Source organism: Scardinius erythrophthalmus (genome assembly GCF_964197995.2).
Source record: "Scardinius erythrophthalmus genome assembly, chromosome: 22".
NCBI lineage: Eukaryota > Metazoa > Chordata > Actinopteri > Cypriniformes > Leuciscidae > Scardinius > Scardinius erythrophthalmus.
The window spans coordinates 32142944-32160152 of record NC_138242.1 but is presented as its reverse complement, the minus strand read 5'-3'; the positions used below and the strand labels follow the sequence as shown (position 1 = coordinate 32160152).

Here is a 17209-nt window from a genome sequence, read left to right as displayed (position 1 = left end):
GGATAATTAAACTAATTCGAGTTATAATAACGTTAGCGGCATCAAACAGCACCTGTGATTTAAAATAACGGAAAACTTGCCGTTGCTAGACACCTGCACAGGAATAGTAATCAAACACAGATACCACCGCCTATGTTATCGATTCCTAGCGATCTTCTATGATTGATTACTCACGTCTGTTTAAATAACACTACGGTGTCGAATTTACAAATCATGGCGTTGTTTTATTTCACTTTTTTATTTGTATCCTTATCCGTTTTCGTCTCGTTAATGTTTGAGTTAAATAGAAAAAGTAAAAAGAAAAGAAAAAGAAAGAAAAGCGAACGGACGAATCCTACTATGGCGAAGGCTTGATGTCACGAGTCGCTCAGACAGAAGTCTACGTTGATTGGCTAAAAGCAGACATCTGAATGAATATTAACGATTAACTTCAGGAAGGTTACTAAGCAACGTCCTCATGTACTAATCAATATTCATGAGCTTCGCTTCGCTGTAGTAGGATGGTTGTTCGTACGTCGCAGTTCATGATGGGTTTGATCCAGAGCGTGTTTGCTGCAGAGAGCGGGTATCACGTGCACGCGGTGAGTGCGACATGAACAGCTGTTTTAGTCAGTATTGCATTTAGTTAGACATCGAGGAATCAGGTTTGATAAAGTAAATAACATATGACCTTAAGGTTTGTCAAGCGTGTTTTATAGTGTCACAGCATTTAAAAATCCAAAATCTAGGGATGTGTAAAGGTTTCCTCGAATTCTGTGTTTATTAGAGTAATTATCGGAATAGATCTTAAAATCCTATAGGATTTTCCTTTAAAAAGATTACCAAGATCTTTCTGGATCAGTTCCAAAATATGGCAAATTCAAATATAACTTTTGTTTGCCATAATTTTTACCTTTTAATATCTTGTTCATAAGTATGACAAGATTTTGACTGATCTTATAATTATGACTTCGACTTATGAGTAGGGATGCACGATATATTGGCCACCATATCGTTATCGGCCCTATAAGACAATTTGGCCGATATATTAAAGCCATAATATATTTCTTTCAGCTGAGACACTTCAGATGTTCAACATGATGGTTTTGAATTGCTTGAAATATGATTGGAATAACCTCAAAAAAGGAAAATACATTTAAGTGCGACATGTGCAGGGCAAGTCTGACATATAAGCTACATAAAATTATAATGAGAACATTATAATTGAGTGCTTAGGACACGACTTTTAATTGTGAGACTTGTGTTTTTGAAATCAGACTCTCAAAAAATATAAAAAAATTTGGATTTAGATTTATCGGCCAATATATCGGTTATCGGCTTTCAAATATAAAGAATTATCGGTTATCGGTATCGACCAAATATTTTCATATTGGCGCATCCCTACTTATGAGTGTCAATTTCATCATAATTATGATTTCCAAAACCATCATGCATTGAAAATTAGCTTTCTTCCATAATATTCCACTTTAATTCCCAGATCCAGGAGAATTCTCCAGCAGAACGAGCCGGTCTGGAGCCATTCTTTGATTTTATTTTGTCTATTGGACACACCAGACTGGTGAGATCTAAACTCCTAAATCTCTGACCATTTCAGACGTGTCACACTAAAAATGATGAGTCAGAACCAGAAGTCATAAATCAAAATGATGATATTGATAATCTGAAGAACTCCTTGCATACTTTACGCTCTGATGTCAAACTGAGAGCCTAAAGCGTGTGCGTGTGTGTGTGTGTGTGTGTGCGTGTGTGTGTGTGTGTGTGTGTGTGTGTTATCAGAATAAAGAAAGCAGCACGCTGAAGGACCTCCTGAAGGCTAACGTGGAGAAGCCGGTGAAGCTGGAGGTTTACAGCAGTAAAGTGATGAGGATCCGAGAGCTGGAGGTCGTTCCCAGTAACATGTGGGGCGGTCAGGGTTTACTGGGAGCCAGCGTGCGGTTCTGCACTTTCCAAGGGGCCAATCACAACGTCTGGCATGTGCTGGTGAGCTGAAAAAGATTTTAAAAGTCCAATTAAGTCCAAAAGTCTCAGACCCCTATTGAAAATTATTTAATAATTAATAATAAAATAAATCATTTAAAAAATACAGTAACCCTTTATAATAAAGTCTCATTAATTAACATTCATTAATGCATTAACTGACAAACTTACAATGAGCAATATATATTTTACAGCATTTATTAATGATTATTATTATTAATGCTAGTTAATAGAAATATCCATGTTAGTTTACATTGTGTACTAAATTTAAAAGATAGCACATTTGATCTTTAAAATGTATTATAAATGTTGAGATTAATGAACAAAGATTAATAAATGCTGTTTATTCTTAGTTTATGTCATCTAGTCCCCCTGTAGTCAATCATTTTATTCCTTAAAACTCACCGTTGATCACCAAAATGACATATTTAAAGGTTTTTTCCTTGAAAAAAAAAAAAAGTGGGAAGTTATTCTGATTCAAGATTACCAGGAACATGATTAAAAATAATGATAATAATGATGTGCACAGATAAATTTAGAATAAACTGCAGTATTCATGGTGACTAAGACGTTTAGACAGCGCTGTATGTTTATTGTCCCAGGCCGTTGTGTGTTTAAGTGGTTTTAATTGACTTAGTCTAATGTTGTTTCAGGATGTGGAAGCGAACTCACCCGCTGAACTGGCGGGACTGAAGCCCTATTCAGATTACATTGTTGGCGCAGATCAGGTGTTGCAGGAAGTAAGATTTGTTTATCAGCCGACCGAAGCCGGTTTGGTGCAGAATCAAACTGAAACACTGCATTTGAATATGAATGCAGAGTTGATGTGAAATCACACTGGCCGTTCATTTTTGCAGTCGGAGGATTTCTTTTCGCTGATCGAGGCGTCTGAGGGGAAAGCGCTGAAGCTGCTGGTGTATAACACACGCTGTGACCGCTGTAGGGAAGTGATGATCACTCCTAATGGAGCGTGGGGCGGAGAGGGAAGGTACGTCCATCAGCAAAACTGCCTAAAGTCAATTAATACATTCAGAATACAGTCCAAATGATGCTTTTTCATTGTGCATTACTTTGAAAGCACTTAATAATCATAGAACTATTATGCTATTTTAAAGGTTCTATTTTAAACGAGTCTCCTACGTCAAAAAACACTTTCATATTATCATAATATCCACTGCAACATCGCTGCTCCGCTCTGATTGGTCAGATGATCCAGTCTGTTGTGATTGGTCGACCGCTTACAGCTCATGTCAGAAAGCAAACGCTCATGCTCATATCTGAATCTCAGCTCTTGATCTCAGTGATACGAACAGTGACGATGGCGAGGGTTTTACCGTATCAATCTCATCAAAGTGGATTTGCTTTGTCAGCAGAAAACAGCGTCTTCTCCACACGAACAACACGAACCAAACTCTTCCAGTCTCAGATACACTACAGTGTTTGAGGGGTGAAGAGACGCTGTTCGCCGACAGCCAATCAAAACCATAGACCGGCATTATGCAAATTAGTTACAAACCTACATAGATTCGAACAGGAAGTAAGACTGGAATTAGACGACTCGCTTCAGGCAGTTCAGGATCGAGTCTTAGTTTTGGGAGACGATAACTTTATCTTTGAAACTCTGCAGACCTTTAGCCTTCACAAACAGCTTTATTACACACTACATGAAAGACAATATCCCAAAAAAGAATTATTTGTATTGCATCACATGTATTTGTTCTCGTGTGTGTTCTTTGTTTGTGTTCTCTCAGTCTTGGTTGTGGCGTGGGGTTTGGGTACCTGCATCGAATCCCCATGCGCCCATTCACATCAGATCAATACCAGAATGCATCTGCAACATCTGAAAACCAAGAGGACAAACGCTGGTCTAAGGTAGAAGCACAGACATCTCACAGGAAACATCTCCAGGTCACATTTCTCTCAAAAATGAAAGAAAATCATCTTTAGGCCAATTATGGCTTTAACTTTTATATTTCCTTGTGTAATTTCGGGACAAAATTTGTTCCTAAGATTCCCCATTATATCTGGATTGTACTGAAGCTGGTTTCTGCCACAGAATAAAAAAGAAAAAGGTCATTTTTCTCACAATTCTGACGTTTTCTGGCAATTGTGATTTTATTACTCGCAATTTACTTTTTGTTGTTTTTTTTGCAAGAAAAATTACACATTTTTACGTCTAAACTTGCAATAAAAAAAAGGTTTGCAGGTTTTTCACCTCGCAAGTTTAGATTTCACAAGTCTGAGGAAAAAAGGCTGAATTGCAAAATATAAACTCACAATTCTTACATTTTCTTGCAATTGTGAGCCTGCATGAAAAAGTCAGAATTTTGAGATATAAACTTGCAATTAAAAAAGGTTATTGTGACTTACCTCACATTTCCAAAATAACTTCACAATTCTGACAGTCCGAATTATGAAAAATAAAAACTCACAATTCTGACTTTTTTCTCTTTTTGCGAAATAAACTTGCAATTAAAAAAGATAATTATGACTTCACATTTCTGATTTTTTTTTCCACAATTCGTACAAAATTTGGAATTACGAAATATAAACTCACAATTCTGACATTCTCTTGCAATTATGAGTTATAAACTGACTTTTTTCTCTTTTTGTGGGAAAAGTCAGAATTCTGAGATGTAAACTTGCAATTGAAAAAGTGAATTGTTACTGTCAACTCACAAGCCTGACTTTTTTTACTCCACAATTCTGACAAAGTCCGAATTACGATATATAAACTCACAATTCTGACTTTTTTCTCACAATTCCGAGAAAAAAAAAATCTGAATTGTGAGAAACAAATCAGTGAAAACATCTGCTTCTATAGTATTGTATAGGCCCGTTCACACCAAGGACGATAACTATAAAGATAATGATAAAGATATAATTCTAAAAATCGTTCTCCATATTAAAGAATAACATAGTTCACACCACAACTATAACGATAAAGATATGAGGAACAATATCGTTGGGATCACTTTCAGAACGATTTTTTTTCAGCTGTCAAACGATAAAACACTGACAGCCAATCAGAATCCATTCTAATTTAAAGGTCTCGCGCATTTAAAATGGGGCGAGCGCGTGCTTAGAATAAAAAGGCCGTTATCGTTCGTTGGTGTGGACGCATATATAGTTATCTTTGTCGTTATCTTTATAGTTATCGTGCTTGGTGTGAACGGGCCTTAAAGCTCTACATTCAAAATTAAAGGTGAAATAATGTGTGTCAGCGGAGTTTTAATTCAGAGTCTTAATCCAGTCATTGTTAGATAATGAACGTGAGCGTGACGTGACAGAAGATGCCGGTGAAGTATTCGCTCAGGACACGTCTGAAGCTTCAGCGTCATCTCCAGGTGGGTCAGATAATCATAAACCACTTCAAATCATACAGATTTATCTCACATGATAAAGATAACCATCACAGGGTTCGGACAGACACTGTAACACGAAATTCCAGGACTTTTCAAGCACTTTTTTGGTTTTCAAGGACAGAGATCTCACTTATCAAACAATATCTATATTATCTTTCAAATTCTAAAAATGTAAATAGATAAACAAAAATAAACCAATAAAACAAAATGGTACAAGTAAAGTGCAGCGCATGCAATGACTGGTAACTTTCACCATTGAAAGAATACTATGATAAAGATATCGCTTTCCTTATTAAATCTGATTTTCCCTCATGAATATATGATTGACATGAAGAATAAAAGCTGAATCATATTCTTGCATATTTATATGAGCAATATCACACTCATAGCCATGCGAAATGCCTCTATATCTATATCAGAAAAGTGCAGCGTTCATTCTGTGTGAAAAGATCGTTTCATCAATCAAATTAAACACTAATTTCATATATATTGTCTTTCAATAATTCAAGTACCTTTTCATAAATATGGATTTTTTCAAGGGTTTTCCAGGACCTACATTTCAAAAAGTCAAATTCAAGTACTTTAAACACCTTGTACGAACCCTGTCATAATCATAAACCACTTCAGATCATACAGATTCATCTCACATGATAATCAGAACAATCTCATACGGTAGAAAACAGTTGTGATGCAAAAATCTTTTGTTTAGATGAATCTTTACACAGAATATGAACACATCAAAACTTTACGAAAGCAGTTTTTGTTGGCAGACACGTGTGAGACGACAGCCGTGGATCTCTCCGCACGCTCTTCCTCTGTGATTGTGGATGATGATGATGATGGAGTCTGCAACAGTGAGGACGTGTCTGCTTTGAGTAAGCATCAAAACACCAGTAAATGATCTTAGTCTTCATATCGTCTCTCCTCACGTGCCACATCATTCCCTCTCGAAGGTCGCTCTGAAGACAGCGTGATCATCTCGCTTCAGAACGATTCAGGAGTCTGTGGTGTCCAAACGCCAGCGGTGATCTTTAACCTGGAGCTGAAGGACAACGAGGTTTTAACATCCGCACAGAAAGCCCTCACCTGAGCATCAGCTGCAGCTCAGAGACGCACGCTTACAGGAGAGGGTCGTGAGGGCTCGAGGTTTTCCTGCTGTGAAAGAACCGGAGAACTTCTCTGAATCTATTTACTGTAACTGTAGAGCGCTGACATGCAAGATTGCACAGGGAAATATGCTTAAGTGCCGCAGTGAGTGTGTCATTTCTGTTTGCACACATATAAACTCCTGCTTTATAAAATATTGAGAAACTACTAGCGTGAATATCATGATAAAATGTCTATATATGCACACACACACACACACACATATATATATATATATATTATACATGTTTTAGATATGAAGCTAGCCTGTTTTAAAGGGGTCATATAATGCCATTTTTGTACAAGCTAATATGATTCTTTAGGGTCTAAATTAAAAGTTTGTAATATACTTTAATTAAAAATTCTCATTAGTATTGTAAGAAAACACTAATTTTACCTGGTCAAAAACAGCTCTGTTTTCAGCACGCCGTTTCAGTGCATGTGTCTTTAAATGATAATGAGCTTTGCTCACCCCGCCCCTCTGTTCTGTGGGTACACCGTATTAGACATTCTCTGACCGTATCTAACACAATAACCACGTGTTATTCGTTATAAACGTGGGATTATGAATTATATTGAGAACGTCGTACATAGAAAACATGCCATAATGTACCCTGAGTGTAAACCTTAGACGAAGCCTGCAGCAAGGTTTGCAAATTTCGCAAAGATTAATATAAATACTAATATAAAGGTTAATAAAACATTACACTCACATCTTCTGGAGGTTCAGCAGGAACACGTTGGTACCGATCCGTTTTTTCTCGTTTGTGAAGCTGTCTGGTGTGAAATGATTCGCGCAAACATGAAAGCACAGACGATCGTGGGGAATCCCCGTGAGGGAATCCCCGCGTCAATCCTTTGGGCATATCGCTTCAAAAACAAAACTCAGCCACTGCTTCTTCAACGGCTCGGATTTAGGAACATCCAAATGACTGCTGTGTTCCTTATTACATCTAAGAACAGAACACCACAATCGCTTAGACGCCATTCTACTCCAGCATATCAACAATGGCGGACTGCTATGACGACGGCTGTCACAGCTTGCTCAGGGCGGGTCTTGTGTTGAAACACGGCTGTCAATCACAATAGCGGGAGGGGCGTACGATCTTATGACGTCACAATATCGAACGGCTTGATTTCAGAGAGGGTCAAACATATAAGGAGATTAAAACAAAACCACTGGATGGATTTTTATCATGATAGGATGGTTGTGTACAGGCACTGCCAACAGACATTTCAGTGCAATCAACTTGTAAAAGTGCATGTACCATTATATGACCCCTTTAAGAATAGCGTTTTGCATTGTGACATTATTTTCACAACACAATTGCACTTTAAAGTTAAATTACTTTTCTGTAATGTTGATTATTTTCAGTGGTGATTCTGTGTAATACAGTAATATCTCAGGAAAGCGGCTGGAGCTCACTGTCATGATGTGTTGGACACAAATCCATTAAATGTTGTTGACTGAATGTTTCTGAATATACATATACACACACATATACATACATACATATATATATAGGCCTATACATACCAACATTTTAATTTTATATATATATATATAAATATATATACACACACACAAAAATACATATATACATAGACTATATACACACACATATATAAATGCGTGTGTATATATATATACGTGTTTGTGTGTATAGTGTATGTATATGCGTGTGTATATTTTTGTGTGGATATATATTATATATATATATACAAAGACAGATATACACACAAACATACACATGTATATACATTACATACACATACATGTATATACATTACATACACGTATGTAATGTATATACGTGTATATGTGTGTGTATGCGTCTTTGTATATATATATATATATATATATATATATATACACACAAAAAATATACTCACAAAAAATATACACACATGCATATACATACACTATACACACAAACACGTATATATATATATATATATATATATATATATATATATATATATATATATATGCATCCATGTATATGTGTTTGTGTGTATATGAGGGGCCGTACAAGCCAAAATCCATTCTTCGACTCTCACACACATACATTCTCCTTTCACATACATACATTTCTACTGTCACACACATACATACTCCTTTCACATACATACATTTCTATACGCACACACATACATTCTCCTTTCACATACATATATTTCTACTCTCACACACATACATACTCCTTTCACATACATACATTTATACTCTCGCACACATACATACTCCTTTCACATACATTCATTTCTACACGCACACACACATACATACTCCTTTCACATACATTCATTTCTATATGCACACCCACATACATTCTCCTTTCACATACATACATTTCTACTCTCACACACACATACATTCTCCTTTCATATATATATATATATATATATATATATATATATATATACACAGTGCTATGCATAAGTTTAGACACCCATGCTAAAGTTGACTAAAAAGAGGAATAAAAAATCATCTTTTGGAAATTGAACTTAATGCCTTAATTTAAAAAATTAGGAAAAATCCAACCTTTAAGGACACCAATTTTCTTTGTGAATGAATAATGTATCGTAAATAAATAAATGTTCTTCCTTAAAATACAGGGTGCATAAGTTTGGACACCCCTATGTTAAATTCCCATAGAGGCAGGCAGGTTTTTATTTTTAATTTTTTTTAATTATTTTTTTAGGATACTATGCATCCTGATAAAGTTCCCTTGGCCTTTGGAATTAAAATAGCCCCACATCATCACATAGCCTTCACCATACCTAGAGATTGGCATGGAGTACTTTCCATAAGATCATTTCTCAATGCAAATCAAACCAGCTATTAGGCTAACTGAAATAAAACCATGCTAATCTCTAGGTATGGTGAAGGCTATGTGATGATGTGCAGGATGCATAGTATCCTAAAAATTTTTTTTTTTTTAATACTTAAAAATAAAAACCTGCCTGCCTCTATGGGAATTTAACATAGGGGTGTCCAAACTTATGCACCCTGTATTTTAAGGAAGAACATTTATTTATTTACGATACATTATTCATTCACAAAAAAAATTGGTGTCCTTAAAGGTTGGATTTTTCCTAATTTTTTTAATTAAGGCATTAAGTTCAATTTCCAAAAGATGATTTTTTTATTCCTCTTTTTAGTCAACTTTAGTATGGGTGTCTAAACTTATGCATAGCACTGTACATATACACTCTCAGACCCGGAAATACATATGCAATACTTGCTCAGCTCTTCATCACAACTTTACAATGATGCTAATGCTATTCAAAGTAATCCTGTTTTCTTTTCAGTTACAGTTTTTACTTTTTGGAGTAGGTAGCAATGAACATGAAATCAGACATTTTTTTAATAATGTGCTGACCAATGTACTGACCAAATGCAAAGAGAAACAGATTTTTTTGTGCATGATAGGCTGCATTGAGATCTTTGTGATCACATTCAAACCCTATGTGGATTTCTGTCAGTCTCAAGATTTGTTGAGGATTCAAGAAATAGAGCAGCAGTATACACTGGAGTCATTATATGGATGTCTAAATGTAGTGCAGACTGCTTATGAATCCAGACAAAGAATCAGGTCTAAGAACAGTTATGTCCTGTTGCACACACAGAAGAGGCTGTTTTTCTGGTGGCACATATAATTTTTATTTCTGTCACACACTGTACAATCTGCAAATTCAACAAAGACAACAATAAATTCGTTTTCGTTTCACAGCGTTGAAATAGCTGGCAGTGTGACTACTTGTCAAAAAGTGAAACGCTCTTTCAGTAAACTCACATTACACATTTATCTGAACTGTATGGTCACAGAAAATTAAACCGTGTATTCCACCAAATAAAACAATACTGACATTAACATTTCAGTAATCAGATTTAACTTTATAACTGTAAACTCTCTTTACAAAAACATTGAGTGCACTGAAAATGGATCTCTTTTAAACACTGTCAAGTCGCGATCTCCCGCACGACATCCGACAGCGCGGCCGCGGACATCCGCCTGAGTAGCTAACGTAATCGGATGAAAAAAAAGTTATCTTGCTGCAGTTCCTGAATTTACCGTAATCATAATAGACGTTCGCTGAACGTAGGCTATATGATCGGAACTCCACGCAGCTCCCGTACGACTCTTCATTGGAAATGAATGACTTCCGGTCAAAGGGCTATCGTTTGTCATGTGCAGTGGAAAGGCGGCTTAATAAGCGCACACCCATTTTTTGGCGGCTGACCGTGTATTTTCCGGTATTTTCAAACCGCGGCTCGCTTGACCAGACCTGCCTTCCGTTTCCATTATACACCTTCCGTTTCCACTATACGCCTTCCGTTTCCACTATACTTTCTCTCTCACATACATACATTATTCTCTTACATACACACATTTTTTTTCAGACATACATACATTTTCTTCTTACATACATGATGTATGTAAGAAGAAAATGTATGTTTGTCTGAAAAAAATACATGTATTATTTATAATAATAGATGCATACTTTGAATACATTTGCATAAGAGTAAAATGTATATATATATGAAAGGAGAATGTTTGTGTATCAGAGTAGAAATGTATGTATGTGAAAGGAGAATGTATGTGTGAGAGTACGAATGTATGTGTGTGACAGTAGAAAAGTATATATATGAAAGGAGAATGTATGTGTGTGACAGTAGAAATGTATGTATGTGAAAGGAGAATGTATGTGTGTGAGAGAGTAGAAATGTATGTATGTGAAAGGAGAATGTATGTGTGTGAGAGAGTAGAAATGTATGTATGTGAAAGGAGAATGTATGTGTGTGAGAGAGTAGAAATGTATGTATGTGAAAGGAGAATGTATGTGTGTGAGAGTAGGAATGTATGTGTGTGAGAGAGTAGAAATGTATGTATGTGAAAGGAGAATGTATGTGTGAGAGAGTAGAAATGTATGTATGTGAAAGGAGAATGTATGTGTGTGAGAGAGTAGAAATGTATGTATGTGAAAGGAGAATGTATGTGTGTGAGAGAGTAGAAATGTATGTATGTGAAAGGAGAATGTATGTGTGTGAGAGTAGGAATGTATGTGTGTGAGAGAGTAGAAATGTATGTATGTGAAAGGAGAATGTATGTGTGAGAGAGTAGAAATGTATGTATGTGAAAGGAGAATGTATGTGTGTGAGAGAGTAGAAATGTATGTATGTGAAAGGAGAATGTATGTGTGTGAGAGTAGGAATGTATGTGTGTGAGAGTCGAAGAATGGATTTTGGCTTGTACGGCCCCTCATATGTGTATATAGCGTATGTATATGCGTGTATATTTTTGTGTGTATATATATTTTTTTATATATTATAAAAGTTGGTGCAAAAGTGTCAAGATTAAAGAGAAAATTAAACCTTATTTGACTTAGATTAATTCTACATTAAAATAAAAGGCCAACAGAATTCTTAACACATAAAGATGCATCAGCGCTTGAGACGCGTCACTTGTGATTAAACACAGCCAAACACTGCATGCTTACCTCTGAAATATTGACTCATGCAAATGCAGACACAACGTTCCACTCCTGAGGTGAGAAATACACAGACGTTAAATATAAAGAGGATGCACATATCATCTGTGTGCTGAATAAAGCACTAACCTGCTTTAATGTATGGCTATGACCATCTCAAGCTCTCTTATCAGGATAAATCATACAAACGTATTAAAGAAGGATTTAATCCATTTAACAATCATTTGAGTTCTTTAATAACCAGATGAGCCTGTAAAAGCGGATCTCTGGGAAAAGCAGGAGAACATCCGGATCTCATTCAAACAACAGCCCGTCTGCATTCAAACTCATTCATTATTGGTTCATTTATTAAGCTGTTATTTACCCAAAATATACTGCATATAATTACAATTAACACAGGAAGCATAAATACAGGGGGTGTAGACACGGTTAAACCTTTCAGAGCCAACGCAGTTCTGTCTCTCGGTTTAGTTTCTGATGGTTTTGTATTACTATAATTATCATCCTATTTGTCTTTAAGACCAGATATATACATTTTGCTAGAACACTGTGCAAATCTTCGTATGATTGACAAACGTTTGCAGAACAGTTTTAGTTTTGCATAAATTAAAAACATGAACAGAGACTGTCATCCTTCAATGTTCATTGCTTTATATATATATATATATATATATTCATTTATTTTTGTATATTTTCCTGTGCAAACACAGGAAGGAAAGATAACGCTCAGCAGCAAACAGTCGTATCGAAGAATAATTCATCCAAAAATGAAACCCGTCATTTGGTTTTAAACCGATATGCTGAAGAATCTCCATGCAGATCTTTTCCATAGGACAACAGCATACAGTAATTAATTAAAAAATTCAACAAATGCATAAGAATTTTCCATTTTGGGAGAATTATTCCTTTTTAAAAAAAACTATTACCACTTGTAATGTTATGAGTATTTTCTCTCTCTACACTTCGATCATCATATTTTACATTGAAAAGCACCTTTTTGAAGATACCATACATTTTTCTTAAAAAAGAAAAAGTAAATAAAAACCTCCTAATCTCCAACTCAAGTTCAAGTTGACTACAAAATAATTACAATATATGTACAAAAATGGATGCGTTGATGATCACGGCACGTTAGTGAGAGAGATGCATCATGGGAAACGGCGTTCTTGGGAGTTTCATCAGACGTTTATACAAACTCGTGATTGTTCCAGACGCGGTCCTCGGCGCTTAGGCTTGGTTTTCCGCTCATGCCGCGAGAGGGATTTGATGACGTCATTGGCAACAAACACATCACTGGAATGTTAAATGAGAAGAGGGGCGGTAAAAAAACAAAACCAAAGCAACTTGAGCAGCCGGACATGTTCAATATGGCATCCGTCAAGAGAATTCATGCCAAGAGAAAAGAATTAAACCTAACAGGTGAACGAACAGGTAAAGCCACTGTCCTTTCCATGTCACGTCTTTGAGCGTTTCTCCACAGATCTCCTGCTTGTTTACACTGGGATAAACATGCGTGACGCCGACGGCCTGATGATCGAGACGTCAGACAGAACCGGGAAGTGCAGGTGAGCGTGTGCTTTGAATGTGAAGTGTTTGCGAATGGATCCGATGGAAGTTTCACGTGGATTTCTGCCGGTAGTGAAGCGTCAGGTCGCCGCCGCTTTTCCAGATGAAGTGCTTCACCGTCCGCAGGTCCATGTTGGGATCCAGAACCTTCCGGAAGAAATGCAACCCGTCAGAAAGACGCATTTGGTTCATTTTTATACAGGGGATCTGAGATCTCGGAGATTGCACTTTGGCATGACTGGTTAATTAGGAAAGTAATAAGCATTTAGCAGGTTTCCTGGTCTGATTAGCACACATGCAACATTATTACTGATGATGTCCTAGTTGATACTGAAATCATATATGAATACCAATAGGGATGCACTGATATGAACATTTTGGCTGATACCAATAACCGATAATTCTTTATATTTGAAAGCCGATAACCGATATATTGGCTGATAAATCTAAATCCAAATTTTTATAGAATTTTTGAGTGCCTGATTACAAAAACAAAAGCCTCAGCATTAAAAGCCGTGTCCCAATCACACAACTATAATTTTCTCATTATAATTTTATGTAGCCGATATGACAGACTTGCGCTGCACATGTTGCACTGAACTGTATTTTCCAATCATATTTCAAGCAACTCAAAACCATCATGTTGAACATCTGAAGCGTCTCAGCTGAAGGAAATAATACATTATTTATTGGCTTTAATATATCAGCCATATTTTCTTATCAGGCTGATAATGATAACATTAAAAACGAACATATATGTAACTATAGTATTGCCCAGCTCTGATCTGCTAAATCAGGGGTCGGGAACCTTTTTTGACCAAAGAGCCATTTTTTTCATTTTTGGATAATGCATTTTTCCAAAAGAGCCACAGTAGGAAAAAAAATTGCCTATATATATATATATTATTATTAAAGTTAATATTAAAGACGTGCTTTTTTCAATAAAAAATTCAACCGTAGTAATTATTATTAATATTATTTAATTATTAATATTATTAACAAATATTCAGCAAACAATAAATAAGTTGGAATATGGAATTAATTCTGCAGGGATTTCACTGTGAGGTTGAGTACCAAGTGATGAGCATATACCATTTTGTGTGCGTGTGAGAGAGAATGAATGCACACAGTACTATCTGCTGTGTTTACGTGAATACTCGACTTAGCATTTTGATATATTTCTGTGTTTATTTGGCCGTTTAGGCGCGCAACCGAAGACATAGGCTGCTTGTCCGTGTTGCGCTCGGAGCGCGCGCACAGTATCCTGTCAGTTCTCTTTCGCGACTTATCGCGCTTTTAATATTTCTTTTCAATATAAAGCACATCCTGTTCTTTTCTTTCTCATTCATTCATGTTTTGTTTTTAATAACTTTAAACAGAATCGTCAACTGAAATCTGCGCGGATTATCAAAAATACGACACATTTATAGGACATAAAGGGTCTCTGCGGCAAAAGTGAAAGTAGCCTACCAGCGGGTGAAATGTCTCTATGCGCAGCAAAGCACCCGTTTCAATAAAATGTTATATTAAAGTTTATAAAGTCTACTTTTACATTTTTGCTGCTGTTCTAGAATGGTTTTCGCCAGCTTGAATCCCAGTGCAGGAGCTGTAGGTTACCACAGAAACGTAAGCGGTTAGTTGATTGCTGTGGTGACTCGTGACACTCGCGAACAGCACTGAACACGCACTTTTGCCGGTACAACTTTAATATTATTATTATCATAAACTTTTCATTAACTTCAGTAGGCTGTACTACAACAAGGGAATTGTAATTGGTTGCTTTTTCTGCAGAGAGCCGATCTCTGTTGATGTGTTTTAATTGTTTTTCATCGATGGTTTGTTGGTAAAGGGTTAGAGACCTCGCGAGCCACATGATTTTTGCCAAAGAGCCAGATGTGGCTCGCGAGCCATAGGTTCCCGACCTCTGTGCTAAATGCAACAATAAGGCATAAAGATATTATAAACATGAACATTAGGGATGCACGGTATATCAGCCCCCATATTGGTATCGGCCGATATATGTTCATCTTTAATGTTATTGTTATCGGCCTAATACGAAATTTTGGCTGATATATTTAAGCCGATAAACAATTATTTATTTCTGAGACACTTCAGATGCGCTCTGTTCAACATGATGGTTTTGAATTAGGGCTGTCACTTTTGTGAAAAAATCCTGTTTGATTTTTGAGACATAAGTGTTCATTGAATCGATTGTAAAATCGATTTTCCATGTCTAAAGCCTTTTCCATTTTAAACAGCAAATATGGGCAAATCCACGGACAACGAACAGGCATTGACAAATGTAAAGAGGGCGCTTGAGACGCACAAGTCAGTATTATTTCTGATGATTTATTGGCGTGAAGTTTCGTGCACAATGACAAACAGGAGTGCAACATTCTCCAAAAACAATAAGCAGAGTGGACTGCCATAACATAAATGAGAAACATTACTGCAGTCTTCAACGTGGCTGTGTTTACGATTAGAAATGTCAAACAAATTTCGCCTATGTAGGCGATTGAAGACCGGAGCCCGAATCTGTGTATCTGTATGCATGAGACTGTCTGAATACCGGCAGAATTCAGTTTTGTAGGAAAGAGACACATTATGCAGAAGTATAATCTGCTGTAATGTGTGTGTGTCAGAGCCTGCAGCCGCTGTGTGACGCGCGTTCGCTGCGGGCGTATCGTGAAGAGCTGGACGCGCTCCGAGAAGACCGTTAATCGATTCCCTATTTTCATTTTCGAAACTTGTGTTGGTTGGTCCGATCGATTGTGCAATCGATTTTCGAACGTAAAGTGACAGCCCTAATTTGAATTGCTTGAAATATGATTGGAATCACTTCAAAAAAGGAAAATACAGTTCAGTGCGACATCATGTGCAGCGCAAGTCTGACATATCGGCTACATGCAATTATTATGAGAACATTGTAATTGTGTGCTGGGGACACGGCTTTTAATTGTGAGACTTTTGTTTTGGTAATCAGGCTCTCAAAAATTTATTTAGATTTATCGACTTTCAAGCATAAAGAATGATCAGTTTTCTAAATGTTCATATCGCTGCATCTCTAATTAACATCATGCTCTTCTGTGAAGCTGCTTTGAAACAATGTTATAGTAATCTTTAATCTTTAAGTAATGTTCCTTTTCGGACGCATGTTGAGATTAAGAAATAGCATTAAGAGTGGTTAAATGTCACTGGTACTGCAATCGAAACTGTAACCACTAATGTGAGTGTGTGAAAGCGATGGATTGCAGTCCTGCACTGGTATCGGTGTGTTCATCTGAGACGCACCTGATCCTGACAGAGCAGCTCGATCTTCTCCTCCGCTAGCACTGCCATGTCCTCCTCCTCTTTCTGCTCGCTGGGCTTCTCTCCGGTCGAACCGCCCGTCTGAGACTCGCTGTCCAGGTTAATGATCTTTTCATACACATGTTCCATCACCTTCCTCACCTGTAACATGTCACTGGCCGACAGCCGATCCCTGCAAACACACACAAGCACACGGCTATGCATTCTGATGCGCTTTTCATTTACATCCAAAACGGATGCATCCAGTCGCTTCAGACAGAAACATCACACACACGCACGCACGCACGCACGCACACTCTCTCTCTCTCACACACACTCTCTCTCTCTCTCACACACACTCTCACACACTC

General features: G+C 36.9%; 2 protein-coding genes across 6 annotated transcripts in view; one reads left to right on the top strand and one right to left on the bottom strand.

Moving 5' to 3' along the window:
- Window positions 1-379: 379 nt before the first annotated feature.
- On the top strand, window positions 380-6702 carry gorasp1b (golgi reassembly stacking protein 1b). The gene is made up of 9 exons (XM_081352301.1): window positions 380-581; window positions 1478-1558; window positions 1777-1980; window positions 2631-2717; window positions 2835-2965; window positions 3729-3849; window positions 5231-5324; window positions 6113-6217; window positions 6296-6702. Exons 1-9 carry the CDS (start codon window positions 501-503, stop codon window positions 6430-6432), a joined length of 1041 nt encoding a protein of 346 aa, XP_081208427.1. The 5' UTR covers window positions 380-500; the 3' UTR covers window positions 6433-6702.
- A 5977-nt stretch (window positions 6703-12679) lies between these two features.
- wdr48a (WD repeat domain 48a) overlaps window positions 12680-17209 on the bottom strand; it is a 27081-nt gene continuing 22551 nt past the window's right edge. For all 5 annotated transcript variants that reach the window (XM_081352251.1, XM_081352247.1, XM_081352250.1 and 2 more), the window contains 2 exons: window positions 16842-17031; window positions 12680-13697 (listed from right to left, as the gene is read on the bottom strand). In XM_081352251.1, coding sequence (XP_081208377.1) covers window positions 13602-13697; window positions 16842-17031 — 286 coding nt within the window. In that variant the 3' untranslated portion in view covers window positions 12680-13601. The remainder of the gene's footprint in view (window positions 13698-16841; window positions 17032-17209) is intronic.

Coding starts and splice junctions, on each gene's coding strand:
- gorasp1b (XM_081352301.1), top strand. CDS start 501: ATGGTTGTTCGTACGTCGCAGTTCATGATGGGTTTGATCCAGAGCGTG. Junction 1,559..1,776: donor CTATTGGACACACCAGACTG/GTGAGATCTAAA, acceptor GTGTGTTATCAG/AATAAAGAAAGCAGCACGCT. Junction 2,966..3,728: donor GCGTGGGGCGGAGAGGGAAG/GTACGTCCATCA, acceptor GTGTTCTCTCAG/TCTTGGTTGTGGCGTGGGGT.